The sequence below is a fragment of the Pyrus communis genome, unplaced genomic scaffold, assembly GCF_963583255.1.
Source record: "Pyrus communis unplaced genomic scaffold, drPyrComm1.1 SCAFFOLD_23, whole genome shotgun sequence".
NCBI classification, from domain to species: Eukaryota; Viridiplantae; Streptophyta; class Magnoliopsida; order Rosales; family Rosaceae; genus Pyrus; species Pyrus communis.
The window spans coordinates 157,908-177,778 of record NW_026908888.1 but is presented as its reverse complement, the minus strand read 5'-3'; the positions used below and the strand labels follow the sequence as shown (position 1 = coordinate 177,778).

Here is a 19,871-nt window from a genome sequence, read left to right as displayed (position 1 = left end):
TCCCAAAAGTTTCAATAAGCTTCTAGAACAACATCGTAAAGTTTCGAAATGATCCAACGGTCGGATCTCCGCCAATTGCTAAAATTAAGTGATGGCCAACGTTTTAATTTACTAACTTACAATTCAATTCGGGAAGATCCGTACGTCGGATTCCCAATCCATAAGTTTCTAATATCCTCAAATATTACGTACTATAATGTATTAAAGTTTGGTGACGATTTCTTTCAAAACTATGTTCAAACGATGAGATTTCATCAATCGAACTTCACCAATGGAATTGGGGTATCAAACTTAGCTTAGGAAGGTCAAGGGGTGCCTCGACCCACGCGCCGCCGCACACGGTGGTCGGCCACCCCGACTCGTCGGAAAAATCAACTATTTTTAAAAATTCTCAAATTTTACAGGAATGAAGATCTCAATGAGTAGAGCAAGTTTTGTACCTGTAGCCAAGTCCAATTTGGCCAGAAAAAGCCTCAAATCATCCTCGAACCGCCGGAAACCTTAGAAAGGGCGGGATTCGATTCGACACCATTGCTGTTCCGACACCCCTGCTAGTGTTTGAGCCTTGCTTATGGGTTCAAGGGGAGTCAACTGGAGGTGGTGGTCGAAAGAAATTGTTGCAGGAAGGCGGATTCGCCATCGTGCACCCACGAACCTGTATGGTTTGTTCTTCGTGATACGGGGCCAAAACCCCATCACTCTTGGGTGAAAAATGGAGAGGGGATGATGGTGATTGATTTCTAGGTGGTGGAAAACCTTGGATCGCCAAAAAAAAATGGAAATGTAGTCGGGTCGCGTTGGTCTGTGGGGAAGAAACAGGTTATGAACCAGTCAAAGGGATTCGATGCTCCTCCATTCTCTCATTTCCCCTCCTTTCTCTCCTCTCTGGTTGGTCACTCTCTCTTCCTCTTCTTTTTGGTTGGGCAGCAGCCCTCTCCTTTCTCTTCTTTGATTAGGTAGCATCCCCTCTGCTTTCTCCCTTCTTTTTTCTTTCTCTTCCATCCAATAATCTCCCTTCCATCATTTCTCACAAATCAAATTTTTTTTTAAAATAATATAATAAATAGGAGAAATATATAAAATAACAAATAGTAATCTTTGCAAAAGTACTTTTCGGATTTGTAGTTCCGTGAAACTTTAACCGTAGCTTTGATTTTGATTTTGCTTGCGCTTATGCGTACGTATCGTTGAGTACTTCTGGAATACGGTAAAGTAATAGTTCATACGCGTCATGAACTAACGGTCAACAAAAGTCAATACCCTCACCTCATTTTTGTAAATTCACATTTTTAAAATTTATAAAACTTAAAATTAGGGACATGTTGTCACAACTAGCATTCAATTAGAACCAAACCAAATTTAATTTCAAGATCACCTCAAAATTTGGATGAGTGGGAAAATAATTTTTTAACCTTTCAATGAGAACCTTTGACATTATAGTGAATAATTATCCAAGGTTAATCCATATATTACTAACAATGTATGCCAGTTAGGAGATGCATATAGAGAGAAAGTATAAATAACTGATGAATTAATTGACATGGAAGAAGCATGCATAGAGACAAGATAGTCTCACAAAGCTTGGAAGCAAAGTTATTCAACCTATTTAATTTACAGCATAACAACCAATAGACCGTCGAAGATTTTCGTGTTTTTAATTATCTAGAGTTTTAGTGAGGATATCAACTAGCTGTTTTTCAGTTGGCATAAAGTTTAAGGTAAGTATCTTACCTTCCACTAGATCTCTAACGAAGTGATGCTTTATATCAATATGTTTGGTTCTTGAAATTTGGACAAGGTTCTTAGAAAAATGTCAATTGCACTCATCACAATAAATAAGAAAAGTGGATTGAGAAATACCATAGTCACTGAGCATTTGTTTCATCCACATCGACTAAGTGCAACAACTTCTAACAACAACATATTTAGCTTTAGTAGTAGACAACAAGACATAGTTTTGCTTTTTACTATGCCAAGCAACCAGATTGTTCCCAACATAGAAAGACCCTCCAGAGGTACTTTTTCGATTATTAATACACCCAGCTCAATCAACATCACTAAATCCAACCAGATTTGTGTTGGTGTCATGAGTATATTACCCAAAATCAGTAGTCCCACTCATATATTTGATAACTTTCTTGAAAGCCAATAAATGAGACACTTTGGGACAACTTTGAAACCGAGCACACACCCCACTGCAAAGGCAATATCAAGTCTAATGGCTGTAAAATAAAGTAGGCTCCCAATCTTGCTTCTATACAAGGTTTGGTCAACATCCTTTCCACTTGAGTCCTTGTGAATTTTTTTCATATGTACTCATTGGTGACCTAGCAACTTTTGATCATTCAAGACCAAACTTCTTCACGAAATTCTTGGTATGCTTGGCTTGAGAGATAAAAATGCCATCATTTTCTTGTTTTACTTAAAGTAAAAGAAAGTAATTTAGTTCACCAACAAGGCTCATTTCAAACTCACTTGTCATCATATTGATATACTATTTTACACGAGAGTTCGAGGTGGAGTCGACAACAATATCATTCATCTACACTTGATCAATCACAACATGAGACTTCACCTTCTTTACAAACAATGTCTTATCAATTAAGCCACAAGTATAACCGTGAGCGAAGATGAGAAGACAATCTGTCACTCTATGCACATGGGGATTGTTTAAGGCCATAAAGGGCTTTCCTTAGTTTATACACCCCACTAGGATTATGAGGATCCTCAAAACCCTTTGTTTGTTCCACATAAACTTCTTCATTGGGATACTCATTAAAAAATGCAATTTTAACATCCATTTGAAACAATTTGAACTTAAAATGGAATGCAATAGCACAAAGAAGTTTGACAGATTCAAGACGAGCAACTGGAGCCAAGGTTTCATCAAAATCCAACACATTTTAGTTGAGAGTATCCTTGTGCAACGAGTTTGACCTTATTTCTTATTACATTTCGTGACTCATCACACTTGTTCTTCTATATCTATATAGTACCAATGACATTAGTGTTTGATGGACAATTGAAAGAGACTAGACTTCATTCCTCTCAAATTGATTTAGCCCTTCTTGCATGGCCAAAATCCTTTTCCTTATCAATTAAGGCACCTTTGATGTTCTTGGGCTCAATCTGGGAGACATAGCAAACATAGACAACTTCATCTGCTATCTGTCTCCAAGTTCTAACACCTTTGTCAACATGACCCATAACATCTTCATCTCGATGACTTCTAGCCGATTTTGGCTTATCCTTGAACATGATATAGGAATCTTGGTCAGTGCTTGATTGACTGTCTGTGTCACTTTCTAACATCTCACCTGACTCAACAAAAGTATCACTGTTATCCTCCGAGGGAGGAGAGAACAAATCAACATTTTTGTCATCAACTTTAACATTTATGGATTCCATGATGGTATTTCTTCGAAGATTGTAAACCTCATAGGCCCAGCTTGTGTTGGAGTACCACAAAAAGATCCCTTTATTACTCTTAGTATCAAATTTGGCTAGTGTTCACGATCTCTCAAAATATAGCAAACACTTCCAAACACTCTAAATTACTTCAACATTGTTTTTTTACCTCTCCAAAGTTCATAAGGAGTCACATCATTGCCTGGCTTGAGAACCACACAATTTGAGATGTAGCATGTAGTATTCACGGCTTTGGCCTAGAAATGTTTTGCAAGATTCTTGCTATTCAACATCTCCCTAGTCATCTCAATCAAAACACAATTTTTTTCAACAATCCCATTATGTCAAGGAGTGATTGGAACAAAAAATTCATGTTTGATGCCATTAGTTGAACATAATTCATCAAATTGAGCATTCTCAAATTCAGTACCACGATTAGTCCCAAGTATACCTTGAGTAGTCATCAACAATTACCATAATATATTTCTTCCCTCCAATGGATAGTGTCTTGACTAGACCAACAAGATCCATATGCACTAATTGTAGAGTCTTGAAAGTCGTAATGTCAGTCATTCTCTTGTACCCAATTTGGTCTGTTTTCCTAACTGACATGATCGATAAACATAGGAGTTGGTGATAAAAAGATGAGGTAGACCACTTACGGCTTCACAATTAGACTATTTTTGTAGATCTTTGAAGTTTACATACCCGCCTTTTATGCCACAATACACTTGTTTCATCAATTGCTTTGTTACCCATGGGAACTTAAGCAATAAACACATATAATGCACTACAATGACCATAAGAATGAGTACTCAAAAGAGAAGTCACCAATTTTAAGCATCTAAAATGTAACATTTGTCTCTAGATCTTTGGAAGAACCAACATGTTCTTCCCATTTTTGTCCATAATTCGACAGCCTCTCTTGGAGAAGTAGACCTTATCCACCACTTCATCAAACAACTGGCTAATACTAATGAGGCTTGACTTCAAACCTTCTACATAACTAACATCCTTAAGGTGATGAAGACCAAGAATATTGACAACACCATTACTACTGATGTGAGGCTTACGTCCACTATCAAAAACTACACCACCACCACTAAAAGGGGAAAGAGATAGAAAGTGTGGAACCAAGATTTTCTGGGCCCATGGCATGTGGAAAGAATAATCGAAATGTTCAAAGCCCATGTAGCGTAGTCCGGTAGGATAAGTTTATGCCTATTAATAATATTACTTGTCCCCTAGGTAATTAAGGAAACCCTAATTAAAGTCAAATTAGGATATCTTAGACCATCTCCAAAGGAGATGCAAAAAATGCCACATAGACTTATAACGGTAACAAAGGACGTACCACTCACTCCAACCGAGACATCAAAGATGACATAGAAAAGAAGGCTAAGCTTACATGGACAAATAAATGTCAAATTTAAAGTTACCTTCAAATTTGACTTTTGTTATGTCCAAAGGCATTCCACTTGCCTTACCTTAAATGCAAGCATATTTAAATATTATTTTATTATTTTTAAACCAACAACAACCCAACTTTTATTATTTTTGTTAAAAAAAAACATAAATGAAGCAATAAATGTTGATATATCGGGTGGAAGGAAAATATTGACAATATGTCAAATTGCCAAGTTAGCCATCAAATTTAAATTTGATGTTTTGAATTTGATGTCTCATTTGGAGATGCTCTTAGGGATTAGGCAACATAATCATAAGGGTAAATTACACAAACTACCTCAACTATAGGTCGAACCACAATCTCATACCTCATTTTTAGACATTGCAATGTCATACATCAACGTACACATTAGTTGCAATGTTAGACCTCTGTTAAAAAATATGTCAATTTGTTTGTAAACTGTTGACATGGCAAACACAGGACCCACTTTCTTGCTTAATTGGATTAAAAAATTAAAAATTCTCTCCTGATTCAGTTCTCTGTTGCCTTTCTCCCAATCTATTCCAATGGTGTTGGCTCCTTTCTTCTCCAAAACCGCCATTTCCTTCCTTCTCCTCCTGCATCTCCACCTCTCTACCATGGCACTCCTCCCCTCCTATTCCTTCACCGCATTTCGCTATATCCCTGCCGCTACACCCTCACTGTCCTCTCCAAAGGCGAAAGCGTTGTCATCGTTGAGTCTGACAAGGCTGACATGGACATCGAGACCTTTTATGATGGTATCCTCGCTGCCATTGTCATTGGGGAAGTTTTTTGGGCGATGGTTCTGCGTCGTTGGCCTCCATTCTTGATGGTGTTGTGATTTGCATTTTCTGGGTAGTCTTTGTGCTGCTTTTTTCTCAATAATTTCAAGGGCAATCATTGTTGCTTTGTGGTGTGGTGTGGTGATTGTGTTAGGTTTGGTGGCTGTGTTTTTTCCCATAACTAATTGTTTTTAATTACACAACAAAGCTTATTTACTCACTAAAGTTATGGAAGAAATATTTTATTTTTGACTGATTTTGATGGGCATAAGCTTTCATAGCAGATTCACTGCTTGTTCTATGTCCAGTTGTAAAGATGAAATCTGGAAGTCATGGAAGAACCTTCCACTTCGTGCAAATTGGATTCTCACCATAATCAAAACCCTAGGTCCCCAGAATCCCGAAGTGATAATTTTATTGGATTCCACTTCCTGAAATTAGGGATTTGATCTTTATTTTAGTATCAAATTATAATTTTTTATCAGATAAAGATCCTTTTTTGGATTGTTCATAGTTTGAATGGGTGGTAGTGATGGAGAAAGGAAGAGATGGAGATAGAGTTGGTTGATCGAGTGGGAAGGAAAGAAGGAGAAGATGAACAATGTTGGTGTAAGTAATTTTTTTTTTCAAAGTAATATTCAATGTTTTTTTATAAGGGATTTGATTAATTTTTTTTTATCTAATTGGATGAAGGATAGGCCCCGCCTCAGGCCACGTTAGTGTTTAACAGAGAAATTGATGGACAAACTACCAGAGGTATGACATTGCAACAAATTCATAAGATGAGGTGCGACATTGTATGAGATTATGGTTCAACCCATAGTTGAGGTAGTTTAGTGTAATTTACCATAATCATAATTATAGGATGATTGGGTATCTTATTCTAGATTTCCTCGTAGACAGTCTTCCGATTTGATGAACATCTCTTCCTACAAGGACTCTCAAGATCCCTCTAAATACATTAGTCTGGGTATTTATTAAGGGGATACCATCACTTTATTATCTACAAGACTACTATAGACAAACGCATCTCCCTTTACCTATCTTTCTCTTAGACATATACACACTTATCCTATCCATGCATAGCATAGGCCCATACGCCGCCGTCTACGTGTAGACACGTCCATGAAGAACTATTGCCCAACGCCCCGTTATAGGCTATTAGTTAAGGATGGTTTACTCTATTCATTCATAGAATTACACCCATGGTTTGATTTTCCTTCTCGAAGATATGTAGGTAGACCTTTCTGGATTCAACCATACCCCCTAATCAACCTCATTCTCCCTTTACCACAGATCATGGGCTAGTCTAGCTGGATTCTTTCCTCTGTCCACGGATGTGCACGAATTTAGTTCCAACAATTGGTACTTTTATTGAGAAATAACTCATATTCCTCCTGACTAAATCACTCTACTATGAACAATAGCAATGCCCAGATAACGGTAGAATTTTCATGGTGCTGTGGCCGCACAAAAAGAAAAATTTGAAGACATACGAACACACTGAGCAACACAATCAGACGCAAGAGATTGTTTTACGTGAAGGGAAAATCATGACGACCAACGAAAAATCTTCTCTATTGGTTGTTCTCTTAATTGCAAGAAAAATCAACAATTTACACAATTCAACGATCGACAACCCTTTTTTCTAATACAAGTTATTAAGCAACAAAAGACGGAAAAGAACTGGAGGAGATGAATGAATACTTCATGTTCTGAACGTGAATTTGGTGGTTACTTTCTGAGTAGATGAATGAAGTAAACAAAAGGGTAATATGAGTTTCCTGCACTTTATCTCGGGCCATGGAATGAGCAAGAAGATCATAATATGACACTGTTTGGGCTGGATTTTGGATCTAGTCCCTCACATAGCTCCCCGGGGAAATGGCTATTTCTTTCCTATCAAGCAAGATCTTGCTGCTTGGTATGCTGCAATAAGAGTTTATTGTTAGTTTGAAAGGTGCATTTGTGGGGCCTTTGGTTTAGGCCTTGAGGCTCACAATCAAAACTAGCAAGGATCTGAGTGTGCCACTATTATCTTTTTGTATAACAGACTGCTTGTATAGGTTTAAGCCGATTACTTACGCCACAAGTTACTTAGACTTCTTGTCATCAAAGGATTGTCACATATGGGTTAAGTTTGCATGTTATTTTTTTTTTTTTTTTGCCTTGTAAACAAGGACTTTTAATTTATAACATGGTATGTCCAAAATGAAGGGGGTTCAGGGCCATTGCAACCATTTCCTCGATCAAAGTTTGCTTAAATGAAAACAGGTTCATTAACTTATCCAAATTTTGATTACATATTAGACTTTTAAGTGGAGATCAGTCGAAAGTGATTTGAAATACATGAAGTAAAATGCATTAAACAACATATCTACTATATGTAAGTACAAAGAAGAGAGATTCGAGCACGATTTAACCTTGTTGGGTAATGTTCAACTTCTTGCAACCACTTCTCTTTGTGTTTACAGAGGTTTGTATCTGAGGGATGAAAAGTAAAAGGGTTTTACAGAAGGAATCGATTATACAACAACTAGGGAAGGTAGTAGAGCTTCTAAACTTGACAAAAGATGGCTTTCTATGGGGAAACTATTGCTAGGACATAATCTGGACAAAGTTCTGCTTTCTAGGTATAAATTTGTTTAAGAAAAAAGTTTGTACGTCTTTTGATTGATTGGTTGAGTGTCCTTGTCTCTGGTGTCCCTCTTTGCTTTTATAGACAATTTGGCCCGACTGTCCAAGCTTTGCCTTTAGCTGATAGCTTTCGGGAGGCAGTGAGTCATCACTTATTTACTTATCGATGCCCTTGAAAAGTGCTTTTTGTTGATTGTGAGGTGCCCTCTGGAAGCCACCACTTCACACATAGGCTTTGTTGGAAATGTGCCCTAAAGCCAATCATATGATGATACTTTACTGACATTTCACAGGTTAAACTAATCTAGTTTAATATAAAGGGCAAAGATTATTGTTTAAAGCCGTCTCATATAAATGTTATATGCTTAAACGATAAGTCCAAGGAATATGTAATCTGGAGAATGTGATCTAAAGAAGTTAGATTCATGAGACCATTCTCTTTCATATACATATCCTAAACGTTTCTGATCATAGGATTGACAATTAGGCATTGACAGTCTGTTAAGATCAGTATGTGCTATGTCTTCTCTTAGGGAGAGTGACTGGTATCTAGTCATTGATGTGACTGACACCAAGACAAGCATGTAGGTGCTCAATAGAGAATGAGTCCACTGAACACGATCAACAAGGAGTTCTCATATTCATGACACATGAGAAACTCATGGTTGGGATAATGCAAAGAGCCCCTTGACCTGAGGCATCATAGTTGTCTTGTGGTTAGGTTCTTGATCTTTGACTATGTAAAGTCACTTCGTCAGAGGGTGTCCACGACATAGTTAGGGTTAAGCCATATAGCCACGGAGCAAGTGAATGCGCAACAAGGGATCTCTAGCCTTCAAACCATTTGAGGGAGAATACTCTATGATATGATTAAGAATCTCTGACCAAAGTATGAATAAGATTTAGGAAGTCGTTCCAAATTACATTCAAGGTAATCATATAAGTAAGAGAATCACATAGGATAGTAGACATGAATAAACTATCAAACCAAACAATGTGGTCAAGAGTATTGTGTTAGAGAAAGATCGTATTGCATTGTAATCCTAAACTGAATAGGTTCTCCACCTCTTCTGATTAGCTTGGGTAGCCATGACATACTGCTATCTGTCACTCATGGTTTGTGGAAGCCCTAAGGGTGAGTAATCACTAAATGGAGAATTGAAAGTAAGTTTCAATTCACAATCGATTTAAAGAGTTCTAATCGCCCACTGCCTCACTAAAATGAACCTAATGGATCGTACACCGAGTAAGGTAGAGATTGAAGAAAAATCAGAGATTAGTAACGATAATTAAATGGTTTAATTATTTATGGCTAGGATTAATTAATATGTTAATTAATCAAACGAATATGTTTGTTATAGACCTTGGGTTAGTTTTGGGCCACAAGGTCCAATGAGATTTGAATGTCAAGCCCATTAACTCAAGTTGTATGACAACTTGAAAACACAAAGGGCTTGAAAGCCCAACAAACCCTTAATGGCCGGCCATATAGAGAGGGATAGTGAACTTGCCTTAATTGCAAGTTAGCAACTCTATTGTGAGGTGGTATAAAGGCAACTTTACAACCATTTCATCCTTAGGATTTTCTAAGGGAAGAAAAGAGAACACAAAGCTCTCTCTTCTCTAATGAAGGCCGGCCACCCTAGAGGAACTTAGCTAGCAATCTTCCTTCCTCTAGGTCACTCATCTCTTCATCAATGCTTTCTTTAGTGTGGAGACTTAGAGGTTCTCTATTTTGGGAACTTGGAGAATTCATTCTACCATCCTCATCCAAGAAATCCATGGAGCTAAGAAGTAAGGAATGAAGGCCCTATCTCTTGGGTGATTAGCGTTTGCTTATGCAAAGAGGAATCAACAAAGGTATAATATTTCTCAACTCACTTTGTTCTTGAGTTGAGTCTTGGTTCACTACACTCACTAGGCCTTGAATTTCATGGGTAAAGTTTTGTTTTTGAGTGCATACAAGCATGATTCCACGTTTTAATTGTTAATTGCATGCATAGATGTTGCTCAAATGAACTAGTTTTCACAAATATATCCTTTAGTTCCCACTTCTGGCTATGATCGTTGCCCGAGTAAGTCTCCTTCCTTGGTTCGAGCTTCCTCCATTTGGACCCTCCTCCTTTATTAACCAATGGTGGTGGCCTATAAGGGGGGGTTATCCGCAGTTGTGAGCTCACCTTTCCCACTGGATTCTCCGATTACTTAGGGCATCCCATACTTCGTTTGGTCTTGCCCGCTCTGCCCCTACTACCTAGTAAGAATAATAGGGGGTCGGGCAACTCTGTTCCTAGGATCTCTTATAACATTGGCTGACTAACTCCAGATCCTTCCTTGTTTTTTCCTTTATCTCTCTTTTTCTCAAGTAAAGGAGATAGAGGGATAATTGGTTCATTCTCAGGATTTTCTTCCCTGGCACAACCATTTTTTGGAGTAGAGTACTCCAGATCTAATCTTCTTTCCAAACTCCCTGTTCAAGAACAAAGTCTGCTTACTTCTCCTCTGGTTTCCAGAGTGATATTCTCCATACTTTTCAGCATTTGTACCATGGTGGTTTGCAAGTCCTCATTGGTTACCTTCCCTCCTAACTTTTCGGATGGAGTTGGGCTTTCTAGAATAGTTGGTCGTTGCAGGGAAGGAAAATCCTCTGGATGATTTGTCATGCTCGATCTTGGTAGATACTGGGGTGGTCCGTATTCTGTGTTTGACTTGTAGATTTTCTCCCTCCTTCTTATTGGCATAAAAGACTAATGATATCCCACCGGGCATGCCAAAACTATGTTTGGGAAAACATTACTTTGGAGAAGGATATGCGGACCTTAGCACAGCTCCCCAAGGGATTGGCACTTTGGATGTGTGGTCGAGCTCTTGCTTGTTGATATGCTACAAGAACATGCAAAATTAGTTATGAAATGTGCCTTTGTGGGGCCTTAGGTGTAGGCCTTGAGGCTCGCAATCAAAACTAATTGAGTGCTAGGCGTGCCACTGCTATAGTAGTATAGCAGATGTGGAACAAGTGTGTTTTAAGTCGATTATTTGCGCCCCAAGTTACTCGGACTTCTTGTTATCAAAGGATTGTCGTGGATGGGTTAAGTCCACATTAAGTTCTTTTTCTTACCTTGTAAACAAGGACTTTTAGTTCATAGTCTTGTATGTTCGAATGAAGGGAGTCCTGATCCCTTTAAGTCATTTACTTGGTTCTTGATTGATTTTAATGATATCATATCCATTATGCTAACCAGATCCAGATGCAAGTAGAACTCTTAAGGTAGGAAAACTGATAGAAATGACTTGAATACATGCTGGAGAATGCATTAAGTAATAGATCTACAAGTTTAGAAAACAAACAAAGAGCTTCGGGTAAGATTTCACCTTGACTGCCAAGGTTGAACTTCTTACGATCACTTCTCTTTGAATTAACAGGGGTTTATATGCTAAAAAGGGATGGATGGTAAACAAGTTTACATAAGGGAATCGATACTATGCCACTAGGGGAGATAGCAGTACTTTAAACTAGACAAAAGATGGCTTTTGTAGGGAATAATTTTGAAAAGGACTACGATCTAGGCTGATTACAACTTTTGAATGTAAATCTGGCTTGAGAGCAGAGTTTGTATGTTTGTTTGTTTGATTGGTTGAGTGTCATTGTCTCTGGGGCCTTTTCTTCCTTTTATAGGCAAATTAACCCGATTGTTGTAACTTTGTTCTTACCCGAAAGCATTTGAAAGGTAGTGAGTCATCATCTTTTTACTTGGAATGCCAGTAAAAAGTGTTCTTTGGTTGGTAGTAGGTTAGTCTCCATCAGTTGTCACTTCAATGGTAAACAAGTGGCTTATATTTGGCTAAGAAGGCTTCAATTTGCCTTTGGGCTTGGTGCTGGGCTTCGGGCAAGTCTCCTTTAATTAGGCACTCTTGGGCTTTCCTTTATTTAAGCCCAATGTTCACATATTAACCCAAACACAGGTTCAAATAGGTTTTAGACTTGTACAATCCGCAGAAGGCATAATAGGGCTTTGGCTTTTGTTGCGCACCGCAATATTCGAGAACAACATTAGGTGCACAAAGATGGTAGATTAGATTGAAATCAATAACCATGTTGGTTTATGTCTAATTGGTCAAAGAGAATAGAAGGAAACAAGAAAAGACCCACCGACATTCCAGGAATACATCGAAGAATCCGCCGACAACTAATAAAGATTGGCAACTTCGACCACTAGAATTTGGAGGGAAGTTAAGGCCCTTAGTTCCTTTGTTTCCACGGCAGCATACATAATGCCAAATTTTTGTAATTTAAAGGAAACAATCATCACACCACTCTCCATGCAAATGGACACAAGAAGAGAACTTTGTCTTGACCTTTGTATATTCAAGAAGAATAAGGATGTGGATTAGCTCATCTTTGCACGAAGGCCCAAACTTAATGATGAGAAGCAGGTTCCTCCATTCATCGTCCAATAGTAGCGCGCTCCAGAAGACCTCTCCATTATACGCGAAGATCATCACACACAAAAGTCCACATACTGAAAATGTTTCTGTTAATGATTATGATGGAGCCAATAACTCCAATAGTGATACAATTGCTCTAACAAGCATAGAAGAGTCTCGACATGGGAAGAAATTTGCTGGGGGCAAGTGTTCGTGCAAAGCTCTGTGGCAATGCAATCGTGCCTAACACTCATTACGCATACTCAAATGATTTTCAACAAAAAATCGACTATCAGGATGAATTTCAACACAAGGCCGGTCAAAGACGAAAACTAAGAAGCCCAAGATCGCTATGACAAAGTTTCAAAATTTTCTAGAAAGCCAATGTTTCCAATTTTACATACAAAGATAGTTAAAGCTGAATTTCCGTTAGAACCGCGTAGCTATGGGAAAATGAAGATTTAAAGGCCTTCCCAATTTTTTTCCAGTGACATGCCATATATGTGCGGAAATATAATAAGCGGTGCCACAATGCCCATATTTTTCTAGAATTTTCCAGAAAACAAAACATCTCAAATCCGGCACGCAAAGCAACTGAACAGCAAGTCATCATAAGCAGCACGCTATAGTAGCACCCTCAACTTGACAGATTAAGATGTACCTGCCCAAAAAATATTGGTTTTTCCATATTCTGTCATCACCACCCGGACCCCTATTTAGGCCTATCAAAGTTCGAAGACTCAAGTAGCTCAACGAATAAGACCTTGCAGGCTGGGGATTATCCAGTTGTTATGCATTTTCTACCTGTCAACAAAGTTGATACATTTCTTTGAAATCAAAGAAGTCATTCACAAGCCCGGCTCAACTACATGTTTATAACAACTGTTCACACCTGCCAACTTTGAAATCGGGCCCTTTTGGGACATACAAGGCTCTCCACCCTGGGAGAGGGTAAACTGGCACTTTGAATATCCAGACATGGATGGGTCAGGCTGTCCTGGTGTAACTGGGTGCACGATGACTTGCACCTGCATTCCTAGAATTAGCCACAATGGTCTTTCCCAACAATTAGCTAACTTAAGGGTTTTTTTTTTTCCTTTGGCCTAATTCGTGGGGACCCGGGCCTTTGAGATGGAGGCAGTAAATTGTGTAGTTCGGTCATTGGATAGTTGCCCACGAAGATGGACCATAATTGAGCATCGTTGATGTGACCAACTAGCGTCCACCTACTGATCTTCGTGTTACGGAATATCGTTCCCCTGCCTATGAAGGGACAACTCGGTTGATTGTCATTAATATGACCAGCTAACATTCGCAGTTGAGCATCTTTGGCATGTCACACATGCAATCTCTATATGGATAAGGAATTCTAGCTCTAGCTGCACACAAGGGTTCATGTAGTTGAGCATCCTTGATGTGACCAGCTAGTATTCATAACTGAGCATCCTTGATATGACCAACTAGTAATCTCTATGGTATCCTGGAACCCTAAAGCCCCTGTCGGTATGCCAAACAGCCTACAGATTCCAAAAGACTGCCTACGACTTGCCTTTCAAGCTGTTAGCCGTGAAATCTCACAAAACTGCACATTCTTGTGAAAGGTTAGCGATTCACGCGCCATACAAAACTCTATCTGTTGCAGACATGCTACACAACCCATGAGTTTTACGCACTGCCAAGTGCAGAACAACCCTTTGGGGTAAGGCACATGAACCTCATAGCAACTGCACACTTTTGATGTTACAAGTTAAAGAATTTTGTGTTTACATTGAAGACAACTATGCACTTGCTACGCAGCCTACAAAATCGGTTATATAAAGTGCAATCATTCTTTCGAACCACTACCTATGAAATTCAAGACAACTTTGCACTTGTATTGCGAAAAGTTAGCGAATTTCATGTCCCAAAAATCTTTAGTAGGTTATGGTGCAGGCCACACAACTGAAAGAATTGAAGAATTGGCGACCTGCTAACCAGCACATGGTTAGAGGCAACAACGCATAACAAAGCTCAGCAGCTTAACACCCCAAAAATCGAAGCTCACAGCCAAGTGGTTACGTGAATTCGTTTGCTTCAGTAAGAAAGACATCCGGCTGCCGACCCTGTTGGCTAACAGCCTCGCAAGGCTTCACAACAATACATGTAGCCACATAGGCAATATAAGCCCGTCTACTTACTAAAATTTGCTCTCCAAATTTATTGAACCCCCTATTTAAGGCAGACTTAAATAAGTTTTGGGAGACAATTAGTTTCCCTTTCCTAAAAGAATTTATCTTCAAGTCAAAGTAGAAGATCTACATCAAATTAGGAAACAACTATCTACTAAGCAACTTGGGATTTCTACACCTACTGCCTTTTTCTGCCAGTAACCCAGCAAGTGTAGGGGCATTTGTGTAGCAAAAAATAATCACAACAATCCACAAAGCAACACATGGACTTTTACTCATGAAAGACAAGATTGTCGTCATGGGTAAGGCTCTCAAGCGCCCCTACGTGCAGCTCAGCATCCCTGGAGGTTCAAGCAGTTGACTACGACTGCTCAGAGCTCTCCTACTCGTGGCAAAGAAAAGTCAAAGGCATTAAAGATAGGATTAATTACTAAATCCTATTTTTAATACCTTCTCATTTGAAGATCAACTCTATCAAGTAATCCTTATTTCAATTAAGCAAAGAAATTTCCACCATTATCCCAAGATATTATCTCCTAATTAATATCTTGGGAATATTCTTACCTTCTTTATCAAACGGATGACACACCATGGCCAATAGAATGCCGCCATTTGTAGAGCAAAACCCTAACACCTACACCGGTCACTAATTCTTGATAAATACCTTCATCTCCACCAAATTTTGGTAAGTTTTTCTATATACAAAAAACCCTAAACACTCACTCTATACAAAGAATAACTTAGGTCTTTAATAAAAGATGTTGATTGTTTTGTAGGTATTTTTTCATCAAGACTAAATACAGCGAAAATTGTCTACCGCACCAGTGACCCCACGACGTTGCTTGCATCAACCCACACCCACCCCCGTTGTACAACCCAAACCAAAGACGAGTTCGCCAAAAAATGGGCATTGAAACAAAGAAGATTGATGGAAAACTGATAATACTGAAGGCCAAATCGAAGAAGATCGCACATCGAAGAAGAAATTGTGACAAACGAGGAAGTTTATAAAGAAAGGGCTTGGTATCCGTGTGTGAGGATGGGTTACCTAACCCATTCTATGTTTCCTATTTCGGATTTGTAACCAATCAAGTCCGTGTTACAATTTTTCTCATTAAAAGTGGGCTGGATTACACGTCCAATTTAATTGGAGATAAACCCTCCCATCAGTCCACCAAACAGGGCCCTCAAGGATTTCACTAACGGCTCTCAGCTTTATTTTGACATACGCAAACATATACATTACAGTCCATTTAAACCAAATGATGGTGAAAAAATGGTAGAAATAATATTACAACTTCATCACTTCACATACAAATATTTGCTTAGCGCAGCAATAACGGTCACAATGTCGAAGCAGAAATCGTTGTTGGCACTCGAAGTACTTGTTGCAGCAACCGTGCCGCAAGACGTTGGGTGATCCCGCCAATGACACGCCCCCCCCAGGTTTCGTGCCTCGGGTTGTTGAAGGACCTGGTCGAGTGAGATATCATTCGGAACATGTTTATAAACAAGTTGAGTCTTTTAGGTCATTCAATGACAATGTGCAATGCGTGAATTCATTTGAAAGAGTGTAAAAGGCTAATTGATGAAGGCAGAGAATGACATGGTGTAAAGTGTGATGAAGAATATAATCATCACGAATCACACAGAGAATCTGAAAGGCAAAAATAAGGCACATGATAGGACCATTAATAAATTTCAAATTTGGATTAGGACGTCTTTGTATCCTTTTGACGTATGTTTTCTCTAATTAAAACTATTACACATGATTAAAATGTTTCAAGTCTTTGAAACATAAGAACGTAAAAGAGAATTTCTCAATCCATACGGATGCTTCATTTCAGATATCTTCAGGCTAAAATATTTAGACACAGAACATGGCCGCAAATATTTCATTAACATAGTTTCACATATCCTATGAATTCTTTGAGGTTTCTTCTTTTGTTATATTAGATGAACTCATGCACTAATAAAAGAATAAGCTCTAAGATGATAAAGCTGGATAACCAACACAACAGCTTCTAGACCCAGAACAAGAAAGAACATATATAATGCACTAATGCAGAAAACAAACACGGTTCTTACTTGTAAAATGGGCTGCAAAAGGGTTGGATCAAAACTTTCGGAGGACGGTAGAAGTCCCCAAATCCGGAAAACTTGATCTCGGAGCTCAATCATGCTTTCTTGTTCAGCAATGCTCATTACAAGAGGTCCATTAGCATTGCCATTAGCAAGTGCAGCTCTCATAAAATTGGGCATATAATTGTATGTATCAATAAACGTACCCCAAACAAAAGCTTCAGTGACACGAACAGCCTACTTAATAACTAAAGTTCGGAGCTCTTCACCATCTGACCCCAATATTAACTTCCATACAGGCTGTAAAGCATCTTTCGCAGAGAAATCTTTATCTTTTCTTCCCTGAACCAACAGGTTTTCAAGTCAGTTCCACCTGCAGTCAACATAAGTAACAAATTGTCAAGTAGTTCAGTACACCAAAACATATCAATTACCATCTAATATAAGTATAAATATAGCAACAGAATCCATGCCTAAGCTTCCCATCCTTAAAAAGCAACTCAACCAGAGCATCTCTAAGATATGGGTTTGGATCCGTGAGAAGTCTTTTAGCGAAATACGGGTATGAAGCAGCGAGCACCTTGAAATTAGGATCAGCATTAAGGGCTAGACCTTCTAGTACAGTAAGTGACCTTAATATCAATGCACAATAAGCTGGGACTGCAAGAAGAATAATAAAATAGCAAAATCATCAGACTCAATCAGATAATAAGGTAGAAAAGTGAGAAATACACAATTTGTATTTGACAATAATGAAAAGTGAGAAATACAGAAGGGGTCCACTTTCTTTCTATCTCTTTACAGTTAAGATATATATATAAACTTATATAGAGGAAGTTTGTTAATAATTAAACTAAATATGCTAACCCGAAAGGCAAATTAGAAAACATGCCAATGAGCACTCTTGGATAAGGGAAAAAAAAAAGATAAATCAAATACACCAGAAGCATAAGTCGTAACCCATGACACTCGATTACAACTTCGAAATAAAATAAAAAAAATTCCCAGCCGAGCAGGTCAGCTTGCTATGGTTATAATGTGTAGTGCTAAATTCAAGAGTTGGGCTTGAAGGTCCCAAAACAAAGTTAAAGCATCAACTCACCATTGAATGGATACTGATACAAGACAGCACCTAAACCGTCCACAAATGTCTTGAAATTAAGTTCACTCACAGTTGAATTAAGCACATCATCAAAGAAGTTACAAAGCGCTGGTACAATTGGAGAAACGTCTACATCAGGTGACAAGAAATTTAGAGCATAGTAATCACGAGCCATAGCTGCATAATCCCGATTAACCAAGTGAACAACATGACCGATTGTAGACACCGAAATTTCAGTGAAATAAATGTTAACCAATTCATTAAAATTACAACATTTATTCATTTCACCTACATCACACATTCATTTCACCTACAAACTCCATTCATTTCACCTACATTACACATTTACTTCACCTACCAACTCCACTTATTTCACCTACAACATCCACTCACTTCACCAAAAAAATGGATGGTGGTGATTCACTCTCAAAGCCTATAAATAGGCTTCTCCATCAAGAGAAAAGGGGAGGAATTTACATCACACCAAAACCTTGAAGCTTTGAAACTCTAAAGCTCTCAAGTAAATCCCAAAGAATCAGTAAAACCCTCTTCGTACTTCGTCAAAATCCTCCTTCAAGATCAAGCCCCGACAGCCCTTGAAGAAACTTCCCTCAACCTTCGAGATCAAGCCCTGACGGCCCTTGAAGAAAGTGTTCATCATTCATCATCTATTCATCCTAAGATCAAGCCCCAACGGCCCTTTGGATTAACAAAAAATCAACGAACCCATACACCCATTCTTCAAGATCAAGCCCAACGGCCCTTGAAGATCCATTCATCAACTGTTCATCCTGAGATCAAGCCTCGACGACCCTTTGGATCAACAGCTCATCCACAAACCTACACCCCACGAAGATAGAACCAGAGGATCAAATTACAAAGAGATTGTAACCCCAAAATCATTAATACAAAACATTATTTTGTACACGTATTCTTGTTTCAGGAAAATTCGTGTTTACAAATTTGGCACGCCCGGTGGGACATCTCTACCTCTCATCTCTATCCTCAAATCATTGAAAAGCGCAAATGACATCAAGAAAGGATCAAGCTGTTCCCACAATCAAAGTGAAGAACAAGAACATCATCGCCACAAGTGGTGATATTTCGGGCTTCACAACCCGAAGTAAGGTAAGAGCCCTTTTTGCCGCGGCTTCCACCCCTGCATTAACTCTGTCAAAGGAACAAGAGCACCTAAGGCACGAGCCTGTGATCACCCTAGCCTCACTAAGGGCACCAAGAGGGGAAAGTCTGAGGAAATACTCAGAGTCCCTACTCTTCGATGCTGATTCAAGCGGCAGTACGACCATGCCAGTTGATGCGAGATTTACTTGACACTCAAATTAAACCCTCGTTTGACAATTGTAGTAGAATGGATAAGTGAGGGATCGTTCTAGACCGGGGATTAGGAGGGCTTGCTAAAACCTTCTAAATTGACTTAAAAACATAAAAACACAATATAAAACACTATTTAATGCTCGAAGAAAGCAAAACTAAAAATAAGAAAGATTAAGACTAAGACTTCAACGAAATAGGGGGGAATTGGATTTGGACGAATTTAAACTAAAATGAATACTTGGAAACAAAACAAATTGTAAATATGGATTTGACGGAAATGAATGGATGGGAAGCTAGCTAAGGGTTCTTTCTCTACACATGATATTTATGCATATGAATCAATTTCCAGTTATTCCTTCATTGAATTATGAACGACAATGCCCCAAATTAACCGTGACATCACTAGTTAACCCTCAGATTTTCCTTATATTATTGGATTGGATGGCATCATTCGACAACCCAAAACATTCTCAAAAGTTCCCTACATGTCATCATAATAGAGA

General features: G+C 38.6%; 1 protein-coding gene across 2 annotated transcripts; it reads right to left on the bottom strand.

Annotated features, from left to right (window-relative positions):
• Window positions 1–17,015: 17,015 nt before the first annotated feature.
• On the bottom strand, window positions 17,016–18,244 carry LOC137724268 (protein ACTIVITY OF BC1 COMPLEX KINASE 3, chloroplastic-like). 2 transcript variants are annotated; one of them, XM_068463035.1, is made up of 3 exons: window positions 18,034–18,244; window positions 17,405–17,591; window positions 17,016–17,304 (listed from the first exon to the last, which is right to left on the bottom strand). In XM_068463035.1, the coding sequence occupies exons 1-3, from the start codon at window positions 18,206–18,208 to the stop codon at window positions 17,295–17,297; spliced, it is 372 nt and encodes a 123-aa protein (XP_068319136.1). In that variant the 5' UTR covers window positions 18,209–18,244; the 3' UTR covers window positions 17,016–17,294. The 2 variants fall into 2 exon arrangements, with proteins under 2 accessions (XP_068319136.1, XP_068319137.1); XM_068463036.1 differs by having other exon boundaries at window positions 17,512–17,591.
• Window positions 18,245–19,871: the final 1,627 nt, after the last annotated feature.

Bases quoted from the DNA above. Each gene is read 5' to 3' on its own strand.
- LOC137724268 (XM_068463035.1), bottom strand. From the start codon at position 18,208: ATGGCTCGTGATTACTATGCTCTAAATTTCTTGTCACCTGATGTAGAC. The intron at 17,592-18,033 runs GTGAGTTGATGC...TTCTTCTTGCAG, and splicing joins GTATCAGTATCCATTCAATG to TCCCAGCTTATTGTGCATTG.